Source organism: Pantherophis guttatus, chromosome 4 (assembly GCF_059756535.1).
Source record: "Pantherophis guttatus breed Tessera chromosome 4, ASM5975653v1, whole genome shotgun sequence".
NCBI lineage: Eukaryota > Metazoa > Chordata > Lepidosauria > Squamata > Colubridae > Pantherophis > Pantherophis guttatus.
The window spans coordinates 121378057-121402869 of NC_142066.1; the positions used below are offsets into that span (position 1 = coordinate 121378057).

Consider the following 24813-nt stretch of genomic DNA (forward strand, 5'->3'; position numbering starts at 1 on the left):
TGAAAGTTGTTTTTTTGGGGGGCTTTTTGTGGCTGTGTGAGGTTCCTGCTTGTTGCAGGGGCCATTTTGGGTCTAGCACAGCTGCTTTTACATTGTGGGTGAGCCAGTTGTGTTGTGTTGTGTGTGTGTAAAGTGTGAAAGTTGTTTTTTTGGGTTTTTTGTGGCTGTGTGAGGTTCCTGCTTGTTGCAGGGGCCATTTTGGGTCTAGCACAAAGACCCATTGTGGGTGAGCCAGTTGATGTTTTTTAATTTTTATTTGGTGTGCGTTGGAAGAGGGGTAGTCTTATACGGCGACTATAGCCCAAACCCTAGATGTTAACAGGAAAAGTCGGGGGTCATCTTATACGCCCAGTCGTCTTATACGCCCGAAAATACGGTAACTATGGCAATTCATCAGCAAAGGTGTAATGCAGAAAACAATGATTAGATATCGCATTATCATGGTTGCCATCTTAAATATTTTGATCATGCTCTATGGATACCATTATGAATTGTTATCAATTAGCTCCATCTACTTCATAGTTAAAAAATTAAAATGATCAAAGGATTAGTATATGTTGCTTTAACTTGCTATAGCAAAAGTGGGAAATAGGCTTAAAAAATAATTAGTCACAAGCATGATTTACCAGATGTTTAAGACAATGGACAATTTGAGATAGCCTTGTAAGAGGAGTGGCAGAATCTGGGGAATGGAGTTAAAAGAGGAATCAGCCTAGAATCTATTAAATCCAAACACCCTGTAATTTCATTAACCCTTATTTAGCACCAAAATAGTGCTGTTAGTTGAGTAGATTCCTGTGCATGGGCATGAGCAATAAATTAGTTCAATTGGAACTTCATGTTTGCTCTTGGTCTTTTGTGCCTGACAAGCCTTGCATTCATGATTCAGATTTTCAAGAGATATAATCCAGGTACAGAAGAATAAACAACTCTTCAATAAAGAAATGATTAGTTAAAAAGGAGAAAGGAGGTTTCTATAATGGGATTCCTCAGAGAAAAATGGCATTTTTTTAAAAAAAGTTTTTTTTTAAATGTTCAAAAACATTTCAATAAAATAGACCCAGTCATCAATACATAGTCTACATAAAAGTTAAATGTACGTCAACAGACTAACAGCTTAAATTCAGTTGAAAGCCATATTTCATAATAGTTATAAATAATAATGTCATTATTTTTATCCAGCTTGGGTGAATCGGTAGCGGGGATTGTGGGAGGCTCTACCCACCTGCGTGGATGTCATGACATTGCTTTTTTGTGACATTTTAAACCTCTGTGCATGTGCAGAAGGTATTATTAGGAATTCAATTACCGATATCTTGCTTTATATTTCTATATATATCATCAGTTGTTTTAAATTGCAGGCCCTTAAATTGCACAAATGTTTTCTGTTAAGATATAGCCCTTTTGAAAATACCCAGAATACTTGGTATAAACCACAAAGTTTAATCCAAAAAATCTACATGTATAATCTGAAGATAGATGAATCTAAAAGATTCTCAACTGGGCTCAAATCTGTGATAGAATTTTTCTGGGTTGCAGTCAAGCAAGAAGGCTTGGAAGCAGTGGTTGGTTCCTCCCGGTTCAGCCCGGTTCCCCCAAGCTGGTAGCAATGACGATATGACATCACTGAACTGGTTCTGCCCCCCCTGCTCCTTCCACCCCCGTGTTATTCTTACCTTTTATTTGGCCCCATCCCCAATCTATTGCTGCCTCCTGAGTCCCAGCTGATGGCTAGAGGAAAAAAAAACTATTTAAACTCTTGCCGCGGGGCTTCAGTGTTAAAATAAAACAAATGAGTAGACCGGTGCCTGCAAAAATACATGAATAGATCAGTGCCTGCAAAAATACATGAGTAAATCAGTGCCTGCAAAAATACATGAGTAGATCAGTGCCTGCAAAAATAAATGGGTAGATTGGTACAGCTCTGCAAGCAGTTAAAAGCCTGGAAGACCAGTACCTCTGCTAAATCCTAAATAATTGTCACATGACCATCAAGCCATGCCCACAAAATAAGCCACACCCACAGAACTGGTAGTAAAAAAATTTTAGAACCCACCCCTGCTTGGAAGAGATCCTTCAATTACGTAACAGTAGACAAGAAGGCCTTGTGCTTGCTTAAGAACCTTAATTCGGTTTAATGTCTTTCACTCTAATGACAAGCAGAATTCAAGAGATATATAACAAACCAAAGTCAACACTGAGTTTGTTGGTGGTTTTAAAATAGTAGTTAAAAAATAAAAACAAACATCTTATCACAATGAATATTTCTCTAAGAAGCATACCCAGATGTTGCAAAACACTTAATGTGCAAAACTTCCATGTATCCAGCAGGTGGATTGGGGTAGTCACATATTTTGGTCCATATGAAGAACATGTTCTGTTCTGATAATGGACCAAAATTCAGATATTTAGTGGAGAGTAGAAAAAGCCCTGAATAAAAATGCTGATGGATACTACGGGAGACATCGTTGGAAGAGGTGGATCGAGTGTTGCCCATTTTTGGTGATCCTTCTGGATTCTGTTTTTATCCATAAAAATCAAAATGTTACTGATTTTATTTCTGTCAAACTATGGTTGATATTAGAACATGTAGGATTGCAAACTTGGTGATGATGTTTTATTTAATTAAAATTTTATTGTTAAAGAAAAATAACAAGCTTCAAACGTTGATTAGAGACAATAATTGAGACTGCATAATCTAGTATTAATTTAATGTCAACTATTATACCTCTCATAGAAAAATAGACTTTCTCACAATATACTAATGTGACAAATCAATAAATAAATGGAAACGAGTTAGTCACAGACGCTACAAAATATTTAGTAAAACAGAATAGGAATTCAACTTTTTAAAATTATTAATTTGATAAGATATTATTCTCTGCATATTTCTTTCCTAGAAAGAATCTACCGGTACATAGTAAAACCTAAATACAAAAAAACATGACTGATTCACCTTTTTTTTTTGTTTAAAAAAGGAAAACAGAACAATACACCTTATACAAAAGCATCAGGAAACACTACAAAATATACATTTTCAGTTAGGTTTATTTTAGTTGTATCTATATTTGGAAACTGTAGAAAAGCCTGATCAGAAATTCTAGATATTATATTAGACAAAATATTTTAACACTTAGTACCTTTTTAAGAGCGTGCAAAAAAGGGACCTGAGGACAATCCAAATAAAACCACAGGTATATATTTTTCCAGTAATAGAAATTGTTCTGCAGTTGTGCAATTTAAGCGTTAATAGAACATATGTCCCTAGCTCTGTTAAAAATAAAAATAATCCATGGGATATGCACACATTTTCAGATATTTAAATTTGCCTGGAAATTGCTATCAGTATAAGATACCAATAGAATACCAATAGAAATTCCACCAACATGGTATTAGGATGTGAATTTCATGTATGATGATGTCTTAAATACTATTGTACATACTGCATGCTTAGCCAAAAATTAAACTCTTTTCCAAATTTAGTTGGACTTGCTTCCGGATAAAATTTGGAGCTTAAATATTAATTTTCATTTTAGTCAAGTAGCTTTAATTTGGATCATATCATCAGAGTCGTGATCTAGATTTATTCTCATCTGGCAAATTTGCCTCTTCACCTTTTTCCTGAACAATAGAAAATTGCTTTTATTACTCCAACTGAACGTTTTACATTTTTTTGCATAACAGAAGAATTCGATGCATAACAGAAGAATTCGATGTATTTGACGGTAACATTTTAATTTAAAAAGTTCATTACATTTACTCCTATCTTTTACAGAAAAAAAATCTGTCCAATTTTAGGAAGACTTTGAGGCAAACTAAATGCAAATAAGGAAGTAAATACACATTATGTAGTGATTGATTTCCTGACTCATAGGATTTGTGCTTCATTTGGAAATAGGATGTTTGCAGACTATAGTAAAAAAAAAAAAAAAGATGGTGAATGCACTGGTGCTTGATGCAGAAAAAAAAACCACAGGCCAAGCTTCTTTTTCAGTGTCAAGGCCACCATCTTCCTTCTTTGACCATACTCTGTAGACACTCTTCCTTAGACAAGTGGTTTTGCCTTCTAAGATATACTCAGCTGCCAGGAAGAATAGACTCCTCCAACAGCTTCTGAACATTTGCAAGCATTACTGTCACGGAAATATGTTCCATGAGAATTACTACCGTATAAAATACGTTTGGGATAATTGCTTCCGTATATTTTGAACAAACTGGGCGAAAGCATACTTTTTCACTTTCTTCCAAACTAGTGCAATTAGAAAATCCTGGGCTTCCTATCCACTGAGGTTGGAAAATAAGGAGTAACTGTATCCTTCTAACAGAGTTTTTAATATTCATTTGTTTTCTCCCTGCTTCCACTCTGTCCCAAGTGTTCTGAATAGGAAGACTCATGGATAACTGATTTATTGATTTCTGTCAGTTACCGTTTTCTAGAATGAGATTTGGGAGTTTGTGATTATAATCCCCATCCGTGTAAGCTACTTCTAAAGTGAGAACAGTGCATTTTTACCACAAATGTTTTAATTAATATTCTATAACACAACTAAATAAGTTATATTATGTTAAAGTGCTACAATACCAAATGGCCTTACAAATCAATATAAAATCCAAGTTCCAGAACATTTCCATGTAAGCCAATGTTATCCTATCACTATTAAATGGGATTCAACTGGCTGCTAATCCAAATACATCTTAGCTGCAACCAGTATTTTAATCACATTAAACAGTAGTTAATGCACATTTGTTTTTGTTTTGAACAAGCAGCTCTTTCTGAAACCTAGGCTGTGTGCAACTAGGTTCCCAAGTCAGTTTTTTTTTTTAAATTACAGTGTCCAAAATTGTAAATCCCACAGCATTAAACAATATATTTTAAAAAACATTCTCAACCAACAAAAAAAAGATCAGATGAAACAGGTTCTTGTCTTCAAGAGCTGCATTTGAATGCTTCATTTACTTGTCTCCTGTCAATGTTTATTTCTTCAGGCTTGTCACGCCGGTAAGTTACTGTTTTTGCACAAACGGTAGGCAAGAAGATCTTATCCTTGAAGGAGAAAATATAGCTGGTCAGAAGCTATAAAGCACAACTAACGTTATAATTATGTTCAAGAAAATAATCATCAGTTACCTTTTTGGCTGCAGGCACTCTGTAACCTGCTGAAGACTTGATTCTACTATGGTCACAATATACAATTATCTGACGGATTATGCACACTTTAAGCAAACCAATCAAAAATGTTATTATAAATATAATGAAAAATATTCTGAAATAACTCGTATCATCAGAAAGGCATTCTGCAATGAAACAGAAAAAACAAAAAATAAAAATTGACCATCACACTTATAATATTGTGAGAAAATCCAGACAACATATTTAGACTACAGAACAAACAGCTTACTAAGTCAATTAGTTAACTAACCAATTTATATTGACAAAGTTTGTTCATGTTAATAGGAACTCTTTAATAATAAATAGGAACAAACCAATAATAAACTATTTATTGTTTGAAGTACATCTTGTCTTTCTGCTGAAATATAGTTACTACTTAAGGTCACACAAAAATTATATAAAATTAAAAGAGAAACAACAAAATTACTGATTTAGTCAAAGAGGGTTATTTTTTACTAATTTTGTAAGTAAGAACAAGTTTAGTTAATGCACATCTTAAGGAGCACGTAAAATAACTTGTAATTTTTGCAGGATAAACACAAAAGATTGCCTCTAAAACTTGAAGTAAAGTCAAAAGAGCTGCTCCTATAGGTCTTAAAATACGAAAATATTTCATAGTCAACTAAGCCTTTAATTGGAGGTCTGCATTCCATTCTACCTGCACCTCTCTTTCTGCCAATTATTTTCTAATGTTTTTTAGAATCTCTTGAGGGTTATCCATATCTGCTATTATTCTTCCATTGCAAGTAACTGAGTTGTTTTTGATATATAAGATAAAGTTTTATTCAAGTCAACTTGACAGACATGATCGACTTGCAAAATTTCTGTGGAATAATAAGGAAATGATTTGGCAGTATGTCTTTCAATGTGTTTCTTCAAAATTCCCCATCTATATATTAAGGAGATTTGATTTACCATTCTGAGATTAACTAAAGTCAGCTAAGTGCATCAATTATTTGAACAATTATATTTGTGCTTTCAAATCAGTGGTGAGTCCTGGTGACTGCCTGGATTAAAACCTGTAGGTTTATTGGCAAAACTTTTAGGAGTAGTTTGCTATTGCCTTCTTCCTAGGATCAAAAGAGAGTGACTGGCCCAAAGTCACCAAGTATGCTTGATGACTTTGGGCCAATCGCTCTCTTTTAGACCTAGGCAACATAAAAGTCAACAACATTAAACTAGGTCTAAACGTAGCGAACACACCTTAATTATTATTCTGGAAAAGCCTAGGAGTCCCAAGTGAATCTCACCATATATAGACACAAACAGAATTGGAATGATCATCAAGATGATATTTTGCCTAAGGAAGTATAAGCTGCTACAAGTGGTGCTTGTACATTGAAAAAATTCTCAGAAAGAAGAAGATGAGATTTTCTTAAAAGTTAAAAAATAGCTGCACATTTCTTTCAATGGGATATGCAATAAGGACAGTCTTATATGCAGAAATGACAATATATAATGATGATCTGAGAGAACCGTTTCTTCTTGAATTATTCTGGCCAGTTTTTCCAGTAACAAAATTAATTCTCAAAGATCTTAGACTGTTAATAATCAACATTTTCAACATCTAAAGCTATTCTAATAAGCTACATTGTAGCGCTGTTTGTTACGAGCACAGAAGAAGAGGGGTGGAAAAAATCCCTTTCTAAAAAAAGCTGATTTCATACAAGTTTACTTCTAATTTGATTAAAGCTGGGGGATTTTTTTAGAGGACTTTGTGGTGCTGGAAGAAAAAGAAAAAGGATTTCTCTTTTTAGAAAATCTAACTCACGTGATAAAATGGCTTCTAAAAAGCAGGAAAGCAAGGCAACAGGGGGGGGGGATCTCCCACACACAAGCCTGAAGAGCAGTTTGATTTTGAAAGCTTAAAAAAATTTATCACGCAGGCTTTGGATGATAAATTTCAAAAATCTCAACAGGAAATTAAGCAGGAAATTACTGAAATGAAAAATTTGGTGAAAGAGAATTATGACAAGGTGACTGATAAATTATCAAACGCAGTTTCTGGCCTGTCAGAAATTATTATCAAAGTGGATTCCAAATTGGAAGAATTTAAATCAGAAGTGAATGTTAAAATAAAGGATACTGATTTTAAAATTTCTGACGTGGATAATAAAATACAGAGAGTTGAAGATGAAATCACGATGATGAAATTCCGGTCTATGGAATTTGCCATAAGAATTAGAGGGATTAAGGAGAGTGACTGGCAAGATTTGAGACAGATTTGTGCTGATGCCTTGGCTGTGTTGTTAAAAATTAATCCTGATGAGATCTTTTACAAAATAGATAAAATTTACAGAGTGAACTCATGGGTGGCCAGACAAAGACAATTACCAAGAGATGTGGTGATATACTTCACAGATAGAAGAATGAGAAATGATATTCTGCAAAAATCTTTCCTTTCCTCTGTGCAAGTTGAGGGAACTGAGGTTGGAATTTATAAAGAACTTCCACCAAAGATGCTGAAAGATAGAAAAGATTTTGGTTTTTTAGTAAAGGAATTAAACAAATTAGAAATCCCATTCAGATGGGATGCTCCAACGGGCATAATTTTGAAATATCAGGGGGAAAGACACCGACTGAATACTGTTGAGAAAGCAGAATATTTCTATTATAATGTTTTCAAGGAGAGATCACCATCGCCACGTTCATCTACTGTATTGGAGATAAAGGAGAGTGAGAAGGAGAAGCAACCCCAGCAAGAGTTGGAAGTGCAGCTTAAGCAGATTGAATTAGACCCAACAGAAGCGCAGGGTGCTGTAGGAGGTTTTCTGGAGGAACCCCTGTTAGAATCCTCTCCAATTCTGACTACAAGAGATGTGGCATTGGACCTAGAGCGTATGGTTGAAGCTAAAGACCAGCGAATAACCCGTGCAGTTTCAAAACAACTTAAAGAAAAACAATTGCAAGAAAGAGCTATGGCACAACAATATAAAAAAGGAACTAAGAGTACTACAGAACAAAGGGAAGCCATGGGGAGAGCAAAGTCGGTGGCCTCGGAAGACATCCGGCAATCTTGCTCGTTGCTTCAAAAAGGTATGCATGATGGTTAAGTTTTTGTCTTGGAACGTGAATGGACTGAACTCACCACAGAAAAGGAAGAAAATATTTACATATTTACAACAATTTAATAATGATATAATTTGTTTACAAGAAACTCATATTAGAACGCAAGATCAAAAATATTTGATAAACTCAAAGTTAGGAATACATTTTACAGCCTCAAATTTGGAAAAAAAGAATGGAGTGGTTATTTATATAAATAAAAGATTGTCAGCTAAAATTATAGAGGCAGATGAAGGTGGTAGGTTTGTAGCAATTGAACTGTGTACTGCATATGGCCAAATTCTTGTGATTGGGATTTATGCTCCTAACCAACAGCAGGATCATTTTTATAAAATTTTGCATACTAAAATACTGCAATGGGACTATAGATCAATTTTGATTATGGGAGATTGGAATGGAGTAATTGACTCCAAATTACACAAAAAAAGTCTGGTGAAGTCAAAGATTAGACTACCACAAACTTTTTTTGAAATGAAAGAAGATTTGGAACTAAAGGATGTTTGGAGAATACATAACTTAAAAGACTTGGATTATACTTTTTTTTCTGACAGACACAGATCTTTTTCAAGGATTGATTTTATTTTAGTATCAAATGATTTACTTGTTAAAACAAAAAGAACTAAAATCTTTCCAAGAACTTTATCTGATCACAGTCCAGTATGGATAGAAATCGAGACTGCAAAAATTGAGAGAAGATCATGGAGACTAAATGAAAATCTGTTTAGATATGAAAAAAATATAATTGAACTCAAGAAGCAGATGAAAGAATTTTTTGATATTAATTTGAACAAGGGTACCCCTATTGAAATTGTGTGGGACGCGAGTAAAGCATATATGAGAGGGGTACTCATTCATATGAACTCTAAATATAAACTGAATAGACAAAAGAAAAGAGCTGAAATTGAAGTAGAAATAAAGAAAAAAGAACAGTTACTTATTAAAAATCCAACAGATGAAAGAACACATAGTGCTATAAAACTTTTGAAAGACCAATTTCAAATGCTTATGGCGGACCAAGTTGCAACAAATTTACAATATGCAAAGCATAATACATTTTGTAATGCCAATAAACCGGGCAGATGGCTGGCTTATACTTTAAGGAAGAAGCAGAGTATGCGGACCATCAATTGTATTGATATTGGAGGGACAGAAATTTATCAACAAAAATTAATTAAAGAAGTTTTTGTAGATTACTATACTAAATTATATGCTAAAGAAGATATACAGAATGGACTTATAGAAAAATATCTAGAAAATAAAAGAATTACAAAAGTTACTAATCAACAAAAGGAAAGACTGAATCATCCTATAACAGCTGAGGAGATAATTGCAGCAATAAAACAACTAAAAACTGCCAAAGCTCCAGGAACAGATGGCTTGACTGCAGTGTATTATAAAACTTTGCAAGCAGAAATGGTGGAACAACTTAGAGACTTATTTTGTAATATACAACGAGGGGGTAAAACAGCTTATATTTCTTTGATACCAAAAGAGCAAGCAGGTCCTAAAAAACCGGAAAATTATAGGCCAATATCTCTTCTGAATAATGACTACAAAATTTATGCAAAAGTATTAGCCAACAGGTTGATGCCAGTAATTAAAGAGGTGATTCATGATGATCAAGCGGGATTTATAGAGGGTAGATACATGAAGGACAATGTAAGGCAAGTAATAGATTTATTGGAATATCTTGAGAAGAATAAACAGATCCCTGCAGTGCTGGCTTTTTTGGATGCGGAGAAAGCCTTTGATAGAGTGGATTGGAATTTTCTATTAAAGACTTTGGAAAAAATGGATTTTGAGGATCAATTTATACTGGCGGTTTCAGCAATTTACCAAGAGCAAAAGGCACAGATTATCATTAATGGAAGTTTGACAACAGACTTTAAAATTGAAAAAGGTACAAGACAAGGTTGTCCGTTATCCCCTTTGTTATTTATTTTAACATTAGAAGTCTTGTTGAACACAATAAGGGATTCGACCAGCTTGAAAGGTATAGTGATAAGGCAAGAAGATTACAGAATAAGGGCATTTGCAGATGATCTGGTTGTTACCCTAACGCAGCCGGTGGAATCAATAATCCTGATGAAAGACATTATAAAAGATTATGGTACAGTATCAGGATTTAGACTGAACCAGAAAAAAACTAAACTGATAGTCAAAAATATGACACAAGATCGAAAACATGAACTTGAAAAGAGGGCAGGTTTTGAGATTGTTTCAAAGGTTAAATACCTAGGAGTTCAGGTTGAAGAATCTAATATGAAACTGATTCAAAATAATTATGAGGTGTTGTGGCGAGAGGTACAAAAAGATATGGAGACATGGAAAAAACTGCAACTTTCTTTACTTGGAAGAATAGCAGCAGTGAAGATGAACATTTTGCCAAGATTTCTTTTTTTGTTCCAAATGATTCCGGTGCTTAAAAGTGATAAACAACTGAAAGAGTGGAAAACTGGAGTGAATAAGTTTGTCTGGAATGAGAAAAAACCGAGAGTTAAATTGAAAATTATGCAAGATGTTCCAGAAAGGGGAGGTCTCAAACTTCCAAACCTACAGTTATATTATGAAGCAGCAGCTTTGACTCAAGCAAGCGATTGGTTTGGAAGGAAAAAGACTGGAATATTGAATATAGAAAGTTTTGATCTCGAATTTGGTTGGCACGCTTACTTGTTTTATGAAAACAAAGTGGATAAAGTATTTAAAAGTCATATACTTAGAGATTCTCTGATGAGAGTATGGGAGAAGCACCGAATCAAATGGGATTAGAAAATACCGTTGTGGCTGGATCTTGGTCATATTATTTGGAATACAAATATAATGTCACTCGGGGGGGGTTATATAAAGAGGTTCTTTTTACAGATGTGGGCAGATGGCAACTGAAGACATTAGAGACACTGTTGGGCGAAGGGATTAACTTAACCTGGTTACAATATAATCAACTTCAACTGAGATGGAAAGAGGACCAAAAAACTGGTATTATGTTGCATGAGGAAGAGTTGGTTAGACATATAAAAGAGAAAGGTCCAATGCATATCAAAAGGCTATATAATGTTTTGTTAGAAAGGGACTCAGAAACTGAATTGGTTAAAGATTGCATGATTAAATGGGCACAGAATTTTGCAGAACCAGTAATGTTGGAAACATGGGAGAAAATATGGGTTCAGAATGTTAAATTTACGCAATCGCAGAATTTGAGGGAAAATTTTTATAAGATGTTTTACAGATGGCATTTAGATCCCAAGAAATTATCCTGTATGTATCCTAATGTTCAGCCAAAATGTTGGAGATGTGATTGTTTAGATGCTACATATTATCATGTTTGGTGGAATTGTAAGAAAGTTAAGGCTTTTTGGATAAAAATATGGTGGGTTATGCAGAATATTTTGAAGAAAAAAATTCCATTTTCTCCACAATTGTTTTTATTGGGTATAGTAAAGGGTTTTACACAGGATGAAATTAAGTTGATAATGTACATGATAACTGCAGCGAGATTATTGATAGGTAAATATTGGAAAAATGAAGCTTTACCCACTATCGAAGAATGGACTTTGAAGATGGCTAGTTTTGCCGAGATGGCGAAGATTTCAGCATATTTAAAAGATCGCTCACAAGAGACTTATGAATGGGAATGGAAAAAATGGATAGATTATGTGCAGAACAAATATCAAGTTAGAAAGTACCAAATAGTTTTTCATTGAAAGTATTATATAAAAATAGAAATGTATGAAAACTGTGAAGATAAAAATTTTTTTAAGGGGGTCTGAGGGGTTCAAGTTTTATAAAAAGGGGATTTTGATGGGATTATTTTTTGTGGAAGTCAGGGGGGGAGGGTTAGGGGAGGTTTGGGGGGGGTTAGGGTGGGGTGTGGGGGCTGGGATGGGGGGGGAATGGGGTGAAAATGTAATTGTAAAACTTTTGCAATAAAAAAAAAAGAAAAGAAAAAATTCTCAGAAAGAAGAAGATGAGATTTTCTTAAAAGTTAAAAAATAGCTGCACATTTCTTTCAATGGGATATGCAATAAGGACAGTCTTATATGCAGAAATGACAATATATAATGATGATCTGAGAGAACCATTTCTTCTTGAATTATTCTGGCCAGTTTTTCCAGTAACAAAATTAATTCTCAAAGATCTTAGACTGCTTAATAATCAACATTTTCTCAATAGTACATTTACTGTTATTAGGTATTGATTTCCATAGGAAAAAGATATTGGTCTTAGAATATACATGTATGTATATACATATACATACATTATAAACATTATAAACATGTATATTTACAAACATTCCTCTGAGTTTTCATAATCAAACTGAAAACTGAATGAGATTCATATGTGAGAAAAAAAAATCTAAGTGTTTAGCAACATGCTGGTGAAAGAAAGGGCGGAAGAAGCAAAAGATACACTAAAATATAAAATTTGATTACAGTTGTAAATTAATCTACAGCCATTAATTTACAGACAGTATCTATTTTTAACTATGAGTTCTATTAAAAGAAATTGTACAGGCAAATTTATATCTGAGGATGAACAAAAATTTCATAAACAAAACTCTTGCTTAAAACTCATACCAATGAAAACTCTAATTTAATAATTAGGCTGAAGAAGGCTGATATATAAATAATTCAGTTGGTATTTTTTTGCCTACCTGATCTTTCAAGATAATGCATTCTATAATTGCAAGAGGTTTTGCATTGGCCAAGTGTATTATGTGAAGAGTTGAAGTGTCGGCAGGATTCACAATTGCTATAAGACAAAATTAAGCAGACCGGGTTTTAAATTTTATTTTTCTCTCTGGACCTCATAGCAATACAAAATATTAGCCATGGATGTAAGTCTGCACATTGATTCATGGTCTCAGTATCAATTAGAATAAGAATTATTATTTCTTGTTTAATCAAGGAAATGGTTTGAAATCAAATATGCCATCATCAAGATTTCATCTAGCTATGAATAGAAAAGGCTTCACAAAAAATATTATAATTTATTTTGTCTTTCTTGCTCATTATGCCATATTTCATTATGCCATATTTCCCTGCTTGACAATGATCCTTGAAAGGAAAGGTGGAATCTATGCTGCAACAATATATTTCAAAGTTCACTTTATACAACAATCATAATTTCACCTCAGCCCTTCTCAATACCATCTCATTTAAATGGACTTTGTCAAGATGTACAAAATATTTTGAGCTTGAAACATACACCTCAGATACTATATTTATATTTTTATACATCTTCTCAGTTCTATAAGGAGTCTGGACAAAGAGATAGAATTTTGAACATTCAGCTCTTTGAAAACAAGTTAGGAGAAAGTTGGTCTGACCGAACTTTTTAAAACGTTCTGACTGCAAAACAAAATATTTATTTTTTAAAACATTCCAAATCTCTTCCCTTAAAGGCTGTCATCTGGTGGGACTTTGGAAGCATATAACTTTTCTGTAGCCCTCCCACCTGATTTAAGAGACTCTCTCTTTTTTAGCTTTCTGGAAGGCCATGGAGACCTATCTCTTCACCCAAACACTGAGCTAGGATGGGAATCAAGCGAGAAGGTCAATAGTTTGGCTGGTCTGTCTTGTGGGAAGGATTAGCATTTTTATTCTACTTTTATTGTTGTTTTTATTGGTTGTTTTGAGCCACCTAGGATCACTTTATGAGATAAGCAGCTGTTAAGTTTTTTATATTAAATAAATAATGAATGAGAATAGCATCTCTAGGCAATTCTATTTGTCTCTTGTCTCATTTTAAGATGCCTCTTCCTCCTTTTCTTCCTCCTCCTCCTCCTCATTGCAATTAATCTACCCTCCTGAAAGCCAAAAAACTATGTCACAGACAATTGATATGTTTTCTCTCCCTGAAACACCTAAAAAATTAAAAAGCAGAATCAAACTACTCTGTGAAGCAAAAAGTTCATGGAGTATTTAATATATTTGGATTTAGAATTTTTTTTTTTAAAAAAAATAACAAATATTTCCAAAACCACAAACTTACCGCATGTCTTTGCAAACTTTTCTACAAGAAGGACAGAATTCACACAAACGTCCTAAACTGTTGGGGTCAGCACATTTGCATTTTCCACACACACAAGTTCCTCTTCCACTGCAGATTTGGCCATTTGAGTTCATGCAGTGTTTTTGCAAGGATAAGGTGCACTGACAGCGATCACCTTCCCAGCCCCTAAAACACTTGCATTTGCCAGCCTCACATTCTCCATTGCCTACATAAGCAGAGCAAAAAAAAAAAAAAAGGAAGGAAGGAAGGAAGGAAGGAAGGAAGGAAGGAAGGAAGGAAGGAAGGAAGGAAGACCTGATTACTTTATTTCCTAGAAGTCCCATTAGAGACTTGTTCTGTATTATATTTTTAAGCAAACTCTTTAGAACAAATGTCATCCTACTTCATTATGAAACCATAAAGTGTATATTTATAAGAAAAATACTTAAAATATGAAAAATGTCTTTGATTCAACTGAGATTTTATCCCTGAACAATACACTTGTTGTGAATTGTAAGTAGCACTTTAACATCAAAGCATCAAAGTTCTTAAATTCATTAACTGAATTCCAATTGCTTTATCCAGCACAACAAAATAGCTATTATCTTTAAAAATGTACTGACACCTCAGGCCTTATTGTTCATATATACCACTACTCCAAATCTTGTTCAACTTAATTAAGGTTTGTCAATTAAACATTTTCAGGCTCTTTTAAATGATTCTGTTATTTTTTTCTTTGTTGCAATGTACATTCTTTAAAATAATTGCACTGTTTCTCTTTCTTCTTGCATATAAACACTGCCAACCTTTTCAGACGTGGTCCAGACCCACTTCCAATACTGGGGAAATCACTTTAAAAAAATGGCAAACCAATTCTGCAATGTCTAGACTGGAGTGTTTTAGAGAGAAAAAATCTAGAATATTGTTATTGTATTGTTACCATCTATTTTTGCTTATACAATTCTGTGTTTCAATAGTGCTTTACAAGAATGCAACTGTGGGTGTGTGGATGTGTGTGAGAGAATATGCTCCTTAGCCTGGGATTTGGTATTAAGACAGATTATAAATCATATGACAAGGACTAAAATATGAATAAAACATTATAAAATTCCATCCTTACCAGCACATAGGTTTCCAAGGTAATATGGGCAGGAAAAGTCATCTTTTTCACAGTATTTACCATATATTGTACCATATTTGTTTTTATAACAAATGCATTTCCCATGTACACATTCTCCCTGTCCACTGCAAAGAAGATGATCCTGTTCCATCTTACATTGCTCCGAAGATAATTTTTCACTAGAACCACAGACTCCGTCCTTGCAGGTGGATATTTCATCATCATGAGGGGTTTCACTGATGCAGATTTTTTTGTATTTTCCACTGTCCTCACATTGACACACACATCTTTTGTGGATGTTAATTCTAGAGGATTCGTTGAAACCAAGGGGTTTTATCATCACATGGTTTCTTCTGCCAGTTGTACCACATTCTTTCATGGCAATAGAAACATTAAAGTACACCTGGGATTAAAAATATGAAGCATTCAAATTACTTTGAACATCATACAAAATGTCTTAATGGAAATTTAAGAGAAATGCACATGAGAATTTTGTGTTGATTTGGAACCAACCATGCATTTCAATTGAACTATTGCAGAGGTGGAAAATGAGCATTTTGGATGAATGATATTGTACTTCTATTTTTCTACTGCAGGACTCTTGGTTTTGATTCTGTTCTGATTCCTAAGCTTCACTGTTCTGTAAAAGAAATGCTAGCTTGACCCATTTGCAATTCCCACTTATAAATAAATGACTTCAAGTCAGTAAGACTTTTGGTAAAATGTATGAGTATTTACAACGACTTGACAAAAGCATACAGGAATTCTAGAAAATAAATGTTAACTTGATTTGAACTTATTGGAAAGTCTAAAAATAAACCTTTTGGTTTAAGATTAATTTAAAATAAAGCTCCAAAAAAATTAATCCATGGCAGAAACATGGAGAATGTAAGAACTTTAATCCTCTGAAATGCAATTTTAAACCCACAGAAAGCCTTCTATTGAAAAATGTCCACGATGTCCACGAACAAAATATTTCATCTCCCTTGTTAAAAAAAGAAATGTTCATACTACAGTTGATGATTTCACATTCTTGCATCCCTCTGAACCCATTTTTCTACTTCCATCAGGACAGATTGCAATAACTTTGACATGTATATCTTTGAGGGTGTTATCGACCTGAATTTTCACTTCAGAAAGCAGCTTCTAAAACAAAATAAAATAAAAATAATGATAGTACTGCAGCAACATATACTACCTATTAGCAAGCTCTAATCAATTCAATTGGAGTGAAATAACCTGTCAGTCCAGGAATAAAGGAGACAATTGTTTTCTGCACAGATTTTTATTTTCACAGCTGTGTGATTCAATGCTTAGGATGATCTTCCTTTTCATTTTGATGCCACAGAATGGCATCATATTACCTTCCTAATTGGACATTATGTGTAAGTAAGTGCTTAGGTATTAAAGAGCAACTTGTCTGAACTGTCTGCTACTAGTTCAAGATTATGAGACTTTCTCACCTGACTGATGTCCAACCCTTTCCACCAATACTACCTAAAGCACATAGAAACAAGAACAGCTGCAGAAGTGTGTGTGTCATTTGAAAAGCAAGAATGCAGCAGCAATGTAAAAAGGGGATGGGGGTTGGATCATATGGTAGTCTTCCTCGTTCATCATCCTCCATTAAGTAAAATATACAATTTTAAATGGTATGGATTGTTGCAAATTACTCTTTTAAACATGCTGCATTGAGTCAAAAAGGATGAAATGCATTCATAATTTTTTCTAAAACAGTACTTTAATCTAACGATATATTTTTCAATTTGCATACAATGCGATAGAATAATTGCACATATCATATATACACTACATATTCAGTGGCTTTAAGTAGTGGCTTTACCTTTGAAGAAGAAGAAGAAATAAAAACATAGCTGGGATTTTCATAATATAAATATAACAACACAAATTTATGACATTATAAGCAAAATGTGTTTATATACTATGTAATAACAAAAATTATTACCGTCAAATGCACATATTGTGCCATAGTCAGTGCTGAAGAACAAAACGCTGAATTATATGAATCACAGCAAAATCATAGATATGCTAAGAATTATCTATGATAAAAATATCATATACCTACATAATAAAATACTACTAGCACTAGGAGTAGCACAACCTAACTGAAAATTGGCATGAGGAAACAGAAAGATAAGTGTGTTAAAAAAAACCTGCAGAAGTACCAGGCTTTTTCTTTAACAGTACTGAGGTAAGCAATCTGCCTTCCAGATTTTTTGGAATATACCTTCCAAAATCCTGCCATAAACCAAGTTATCTGAGGTTACAGGAAGTTGAGTTGAATTCCAAAACATCTGCAGGATTTTCAGTTTATTTCTCAAAACAATCCAATATTTCATACTATTAAAAAGATCCTCATTGATATGAAAGTTGTAGAACTCTTAATATCTTTTACTCAGTTTATTGTACATATATCAATTCTAATTGTTATCTCAAAAAGCAATTCCTTAAAGCAAAAACTGCAACCACATTAATTTATAAAGGGAATTGTATTTTTATATTTTATGGCGATACATGTACACATTGAACACCTTCCTCTATCATACATCTAGAATCTACAGAATATTAAATTCAATAAAAACCATATAATAATGATATATTAGTGTCACTGGAACATACCTTGTAAGCTTCTAGTACCAAATCCCCAAGATTTGCTGTCTCTGATTCTATCTGTTTTGCAACAGTCCCTGGTAGCAGAGGCAAAAGATCCTGTGAAAATATTAGTTTATGGTTATAATGCCAGTGTATATCTTGTCCCCAAGTAACATAATTGTTTTATTTTTAAATATACCTTATACCAATGATATTGGCTTCCTTGGACTGCAAATATTACATTAATATTGTTGTCTATGAGCTTTTCAGAAAGTTGGCCAAGTGATGGATACTCCTATAAATCAGAAAGAGGATTCATAATGTGGCTTTCATAGATTATTAGAATTACCATTTCTAACGTTTTGGTTAAATAAACTAACGTATATTCACATCATTGGTGGGATTCAGCCTGTTTTCTCCAGATCACACAAACCAGTAGCGGCGATGGCAGGAGGCTCTACCCACCCAACCTGGCGTAACATGCGCCTACTTCGCATGCACAGAAGGCCGTGCACATGTGCAGATGAGCCGTGTGTGAGTGGAGTGAGCACAAGTGTGAGTGCACTCACATTTGCAAACCAATAGGGAAGGTAAGCAAATCCCACCACTGGTTCAGATACACATGAATATAAATAATTCTTTAATAATTCATATCTCTTTTAAAAAATAACAAACTACATACGCACATTTAATTTAGGACCAGGGCCCTTCATACAATTTATTAGCCATCTATGAACACGTAATAAAATTCAACCATCGTACTGAACACTTACTGAAACTCAACATCGTCACAACCATTGCCAAGTAATGGAGAGGCTACAAAATTTCCTAGTAAGATAATTTTGTATAAATCATCCATTTCATATTAATAGTCCACAATGCAACTTAATCTACTCTTTAACAAGATAACCTTTTTTCCTGCTTAGTAGCATAGATGAGTTACAAAAGTATTATTAATCATCCCAAGTATAAGGGCCAAAACTGGCAAGACAGAAACCAGAGAACTGTTAGGCAAACATTTACCAGCTGTTTCTTGTGACTGTCAAAAGTCTGTCTAAGCAGCCATTTACTTGAAAAGGCAGAAGAAAAAGGCTTAAACTCTGGGAGACAGACTACATAAAAAGTTTGACTTTTTTGCACTGCAGTGGCCAAATCAGCTGTGCATACATGGCTTTGTTCTTCTTGCAATAAAGAGCCTAATTTAGCTGAATCTTGTGTAAGTCTTCTACTGTGTAGGCCAAATTCTTAGTAGGAGGTAAAGTATATGGACAAGCAAGATTTAATGCCAAATCCGAGCATGGAGCTAGTCACCAAGCTTTTTATGATTAAAAACTGGTGAATATATAGTTGCATTAAAAAAACCGCCAGATAGCCCTGGTCAATTTGCATGTTTTGATGAATTCTTATATGAATAAACGCTGGTACATTCTTTAACAGATTCTGAATGTTCGCTAAAACCAGCAAAGAGTTTGTCTAGAGTATTTTTTTAAAAAACTACAATTATTTACAGAACTCTTCTGTCTAAAAAATATTTTTACGTCTCCTTTCAGACTGTGCATGTTTCATATCTCCTTATAAATTTTAAATAGCATTTGAATCTGAGGATTTTAATGGCCATTCCAGTTTGCTCCTGACATCTTCCAGCTTTATTTCCAAACTTCATACAGAATGGAGAAAATGAACATGGCTACAGACTAAATTTATGCTACTTGTTCAATAAATAGATCTTCTCAGTAGGTTTTCAATTTTTTAAGTTTTTTAGGATATTTAAGTTTTGAAACACTTAAAGCACACAATGAAATACTTTTAAATTAAAGAAATATGATGCTATAGTACCGTGATGGCAAACCTATGGCACGCGTGCCACAGGTGGCACACAAAGCCATATCTGTGGGCACACGAGCATTGCCCTAGCTCAGCTCCAGCCCGCATGCGTCCACTGGCCAGCTGACTTTTGGGCCTTTTGGGCCCACTGGAAATCAGGAAATGGGCCGTTTCTGGCCTCCGGGGGAATGGGGAAGGCCGTTTTCGCTCTCCCCGGGCTCCTAGAAAACCTCTGGAGCCTGGGGAGGGCAAAAAATGGGCCTACTGGGCCCACCATGCCATCATGTGCCAAAAGTGGGGTTGCACAGGGGGGGTCATGCGTGCATGCACAGAGGGCTGGGCACATTGAATTATGGGTGTGGACATGTGCGTGCTCAACCTCCCCCTTCTCCCCCCCGCTTTTGGCACACAATGGCAAAAAGGTTAGCCATCACTGCTATAGTATTTAAAAATTCTGAACACTGTTTTTCTGAATGAACTGAGACTTTTAAGAGAGCAACATATGTACAAAAGAAAGATGCGTGTAGGAATTTCACAAAAAATTATTTACTATGGCAATTTTTTTCCATTCTGGATACAGTTACAATTGCTAAAGTTTCTTGACTTTAAAAAGGCAAAGCAAAGATTACAACACAGAACCTAATGAGATATCAATTAATCAACCTAACCAATCAACAACAACAAAATTGTGCGGTCACATTTCAACTTCAAAGAAAATTTTCAAAACAATGAAAACCTTAAAGAAGAAATCAAGTGGGTTTATGTTTTCCAAAACAATTAGGTATTCTGAAAGTCAAGAAAGGGACAACCTTGTAAAACCATGCAAGTGCTTTAAGAGAGGTACTTTGCATTATGCAGGAAAATGCATAAATCATCTCGGTTTGCATCATTAAAGCAACTCTTTTTCTAAGCTTGTACAACTTTAGAAACTGCTTCTAGATCTCCCTGCATGCATGTCCAAGCTTAATCACTTCAATTTTATTGCAAAGGGATATATGGGGAGGGAGGGGGAGAGAATGTTGTATAAAGCCAGTTTTCAATTTTTAATGTCCCTAGTATCTAAGAGAAAGATCTGCTCTATATTTTTCTTGCGACTCTGACCAAGAACAAATGTATTAAGTATTCTTCCTGATCAATTAAAACCATGAAATAATTTGAATAAGATAGTTTGAACAGAAGTTCCTATCTCTCAGAACATGATTCCCACAAAGGTATTTTGGAATTAGTCCAAAAGTAACACTGCATTATGACATATACCTTACCATACTGTTTGCTTTGATATACACGTTCTCTTTCAAATGACATTTTCCATCATTTGGAATTACTATGCCTGCTAATTTACTGTCAAGAGCCAAATGAGATGTCTGATCAGTCATCATGAGAAGTAGACGTTTTGCTTCTTTACGCCAACCAATATGGCTCTGCAATAAATAAAGGAATGTTAAGCTATGTAGTTTAGTTTCTTTATTGTCACTGCACCTCGTTCAACGAAATTAAATGCCATATTCAGTGTACATTATAACTATTTATATATCTTTTATTAATTGAAAAACCCGATATTGCATTAATATTGCACTATACAGTAGAATTCAATATAGTTACTGCTCTGGGGTAGCAGCTATTTTTGTCCTTGTTTTTATTATCCTGTACCGTCTGCCAGGTGGTAATAGTTCAAAAAAAGGGTGCCCAGGATGAGATGGATCTTTAAGAATGTTTTGAACTTTCTTAAGGCAGTGGAAGCTATAAAGCTCTTCCAAAGAGGAAGAACGCAACCAATGATCCTTTGGGCAATGAAGTTAACCCTCTGGAGTGCTATCCTATCTGCCACTGTGCAATTGGCAAACCATACTCTCTATGGTGCAGTGGTAGAAGGTCACCAGCAGTTTTTCATTCAGTTGTCTTAGGTAGTATAATCTCTGCTGGGCTCTTTTGACCAGTGCTGCAGTGTGAGTGCTCCGGGTCAGGTCTTTTTCTATGATAATACCCAGAAACTTAAAACTGGCCACTTGCTCCACTCGGTCTCCATTGATAAACAAGGGCTAGATGTCTGATCTATTCCTTCTATAGTCTGCTATAAGCTCCTTGGTCTTATTGGTGTTAAGTACTGTCTCCACACCATGAAAGCAACTGGTCCACCTCATCTCGATAGGCAGACTTCCCCCCCCCCCGGAGATGAGTCCCACCACTGTTGTATCATCTGCAAATTTAGCAATAGTATTACTAGCGTGAGTGGGAATGCAATCATGCACATAAAGAGTATAGAGTAAGGGACTCAATACGCAATCCTGTGGTGTACCAGTGTTAAGATAAGGGCTGAAGAGATATGATTACCTAATCTGACCCTCTAAGAGCGGCCAGACAGGAAATCCATAATCCAAAGGCAGACTGAATAACTGTTCTGCTCCAGCTATGGACCCCAAAGAACACAGCACACACAAACTCTGTACAAACCTTAGTTTACTAATTAAGGACTATTAATAAGCTTTCTTAGTAGTTGTTCGAACACAGTTTTAAATCAGTCTTTTCTCAACAAGGGCTGTTAATTTAACTTCATTAACAGCCGACAAGAATCCAAAGAATAATAACTCAATTCTGAGGCACAGTATTTCAGATAACCGTAATCTTACTGTGGTTGGCAGAATGCCCAGAAGCAATTTGCAGGAAAACTGAGAGAGAAATAAGAACCGATCAAACGTTTCTAGAATCAAGACGCGAAGGAATATGAACAAAGTTGTTTCCTGCAAATTGCCTCAGTCGTTGTTCTTCCTTAAGTAGGCTAGGGGAGTGGCCAATTAGCCCCAAGCCTTACTCTCGAGGAAATCTCCTCCTGAGGAGCCACTCCTGCCTTTTGGCAGCTCTGCGTGCTCAGGCATCGAGAAGAGGCTCCTCCTCTTCTTCCTCTTCACTTATGGGAGCTTCTGGAAGGCCCTGGCTGAATCCCCGCCTCTGGCACCACATCTTCTCCACCCTCATTGTCTGACTCAAGCGGCAGCTGCACAGGCTGCTGGTGCAGCACCACAGCAGCCTTCTTGCTGTCAGAATCAGCTACTAGCTGCACAGGCCGCTGACGGGCCACAACAATAAGACAGTCCAAGATCCATAAATTTAGACACTAATCTATGTGGAAGTATTGTGTTAAATGCCGAGCTAAAATCTACAGAAAGCATCTTCACATAGCCCGCCCCCCCCATTCAAAATGAGTCAGAGCAGTGTGAAGAGTGATGGCTATAGCATCCTCTGTAGATGTATTTCTTCTGTATGCAAATGGTGTTTATCAAATGTATGCGGAAGACCAAAAATGATGTGCCGGCAGACCAATTTCTCAAAGCACTTCATGATGATAGCAGTGAGTGCCACTGGTAATCAAAATGTAAGGGAAAATACAAGTGTTAAGAAATATTGTATTGCTTTAAAAAATCATTCGTATATTCCATTATGATAGGCACATCTGGAATTCTGAGGGCACTATAATCGTAGGGAATGAATATGTATAATTCACAAAAATGGCTGAGAAAAATGTAATGGCCTATAATTAAACAAAAATACCATGCTACCCACAGCAGGTGCCAAGGGAGAAGGTACATGGTTGACCAGAAGCTCCACTATGGTGATCCAGTACAATTGAAAAGAGTTTAAATCAAGAATCTGAAACACTGCTGGTTGTATCAAATCCTTCATTTGAAGGACAATTTCTTTGTATCCAAAATTTCACTGTAAATATATCCCCAAAAGTATTTTGATGGATATAGAAGGCAAAAAGGGATTATAAATACATGAAAGAATGTAAACCTGCAGTGCATGTTATATGTCATTCATATATAACATTACAAGATTACAAGATTAAATTATCCCCAAAAGAGAAAAATAAAATGTCAAGTTATCTGTTATTGCTTACCTGACAAACCACTGCCTGAAGCATAGCATCAAAGCCTCCTTCAGGTGTATCAATATTTCCAGAGATTTTCTGCTTATTAATTACACTTCTGAATTCTGATATTTTGTCAGTCAGTGATAAAACATGAATAAAACCATGCGGTGGCATACAATCAAGTTCATAATCACTGTTTGGAATCAAAGAATAGTAATTTGTAACTCCTCAAAGAATTTTTAAACTAGTTGTATTTGGCAATGTAGCACAGCAAACAGATATTTATAACATTATACTGATAACTTCTAGGCGTTATAAATGGAGATAGGAATTATCTTTCCTTTTCACTGGCAAATTTTTATTTAAGAAGTCTTCCGTTAATTCAAGTTTCTCACTATAACTTGGTAATATCAGCATAGTTCAGGAAAAAAAACTACCTAATTATTTTTGGCACGTGATATCCTAAGGATATGTAAGAGTGTAAGTGTCAATTATTTACACTTGGTGGCAAAGTCTCTATAAAGATCAAAGAAGTGGACAATTTTAAAAATATGTCTATTTTTCCTATCACTGAATGTGTACAATGTAGCCACATAAAATTGTGACTTTTATGCAGGAGTAAAATGGTCTCATAAATCCACCTCTAATTTTCTGCTTCAGAAGTGAGTTATATAAATCGGAAATATGCTACTTGAGAGAGAAAAATAATACAAATATATATATATTTTCTTTAAAAAAATGATTAATATTTTTTTAAAAAAATATGCAAGTACCCTTCTTAGTATCACTAAAAACAAACATCACTTCCATTCTCCTGCCAGTAACCTACCACCAAACATAGCATATGAAATCTAAGACTTTTAAAACTAGGGTGCAAATTAAGTTTGTTTCCAAAATTAGTATTACAATTAAATGATTTTTATCAACGAATATTATTTATTAATAGTATGAAATGAATGCATCCAAAGAGTATGGTAGAAAAAAGTTGATAATGCAACCAATGATGCCACTTATATTCTACTTTTTTATGCACATATGCATAAACAATGGCATTGTTTGCATCGTTACAATTGCTCCCTTGACTACTTACAGATAGTCCTGGAAAGCTGAAATTTACAGTTTTGGGATCAAACAAATACATTACCAGCCTTATCCAGAATA

General features: G+C 34.8%; 1 protein-coding gene across 3 annotated transcripts in view; it reads right to left on the reverse strand.

Annotated features, from left to right (window-relative positions):
- Positions 1 to 2694: 2694 nt before the first annotated feature.
- ITGB8 (integrin subunit beta 8) overlaps positions 2695 to 24813 on the reverse strand; it is a 45236-nt gene continuing 23117 nt past the window's right edge. For 2 of the 3 annotated variants that reach the window (XM_034402400.3, XM_034402399.3), the window contains exons 5-14: positions 23680 to 23845; positions 21047 to 21205; positions 18160 to 18255; positions 17988 to 18077; positions 16359 to 16493; positions 15348 to 15750; positions 14228 to 14453; positions 12888 to 12985; positions 5129 to 5295; positions 2695 to 5044 (exon numbers count right to left, since the gene is read on the reverse strand). In XM_034402400.3, the coding sequence (XP_034258291.1) occupies positions 4928 to 5044; positions 5129 to 5295; positions 12888 to 12985; positions 14228 to 14453; positions 15348 to 15750; positions 16359 to 16493; positions 17988 to 18077; positions 18160 to 18255; positions 21047 to 21205; positions 23680 to 23845 (1657 nt within the window). In that variant the 3' untranslated portion in view covers positions 2695 to 4927. The remainder of the gene's footprint in view (positions 5045 to 5128; positions 5296 to 12887; positions 12986 to 14227; positions 14454 to 15347; positions 15751 to 16358; positions 16494 to 17987; positions 18078 to 18159; positions 18256 to 21046; positions 21206 to 23679; positions 23846 to 24813) is intronic. The other variant, XM_034402401.3, reaches the window with a different exon arrangement.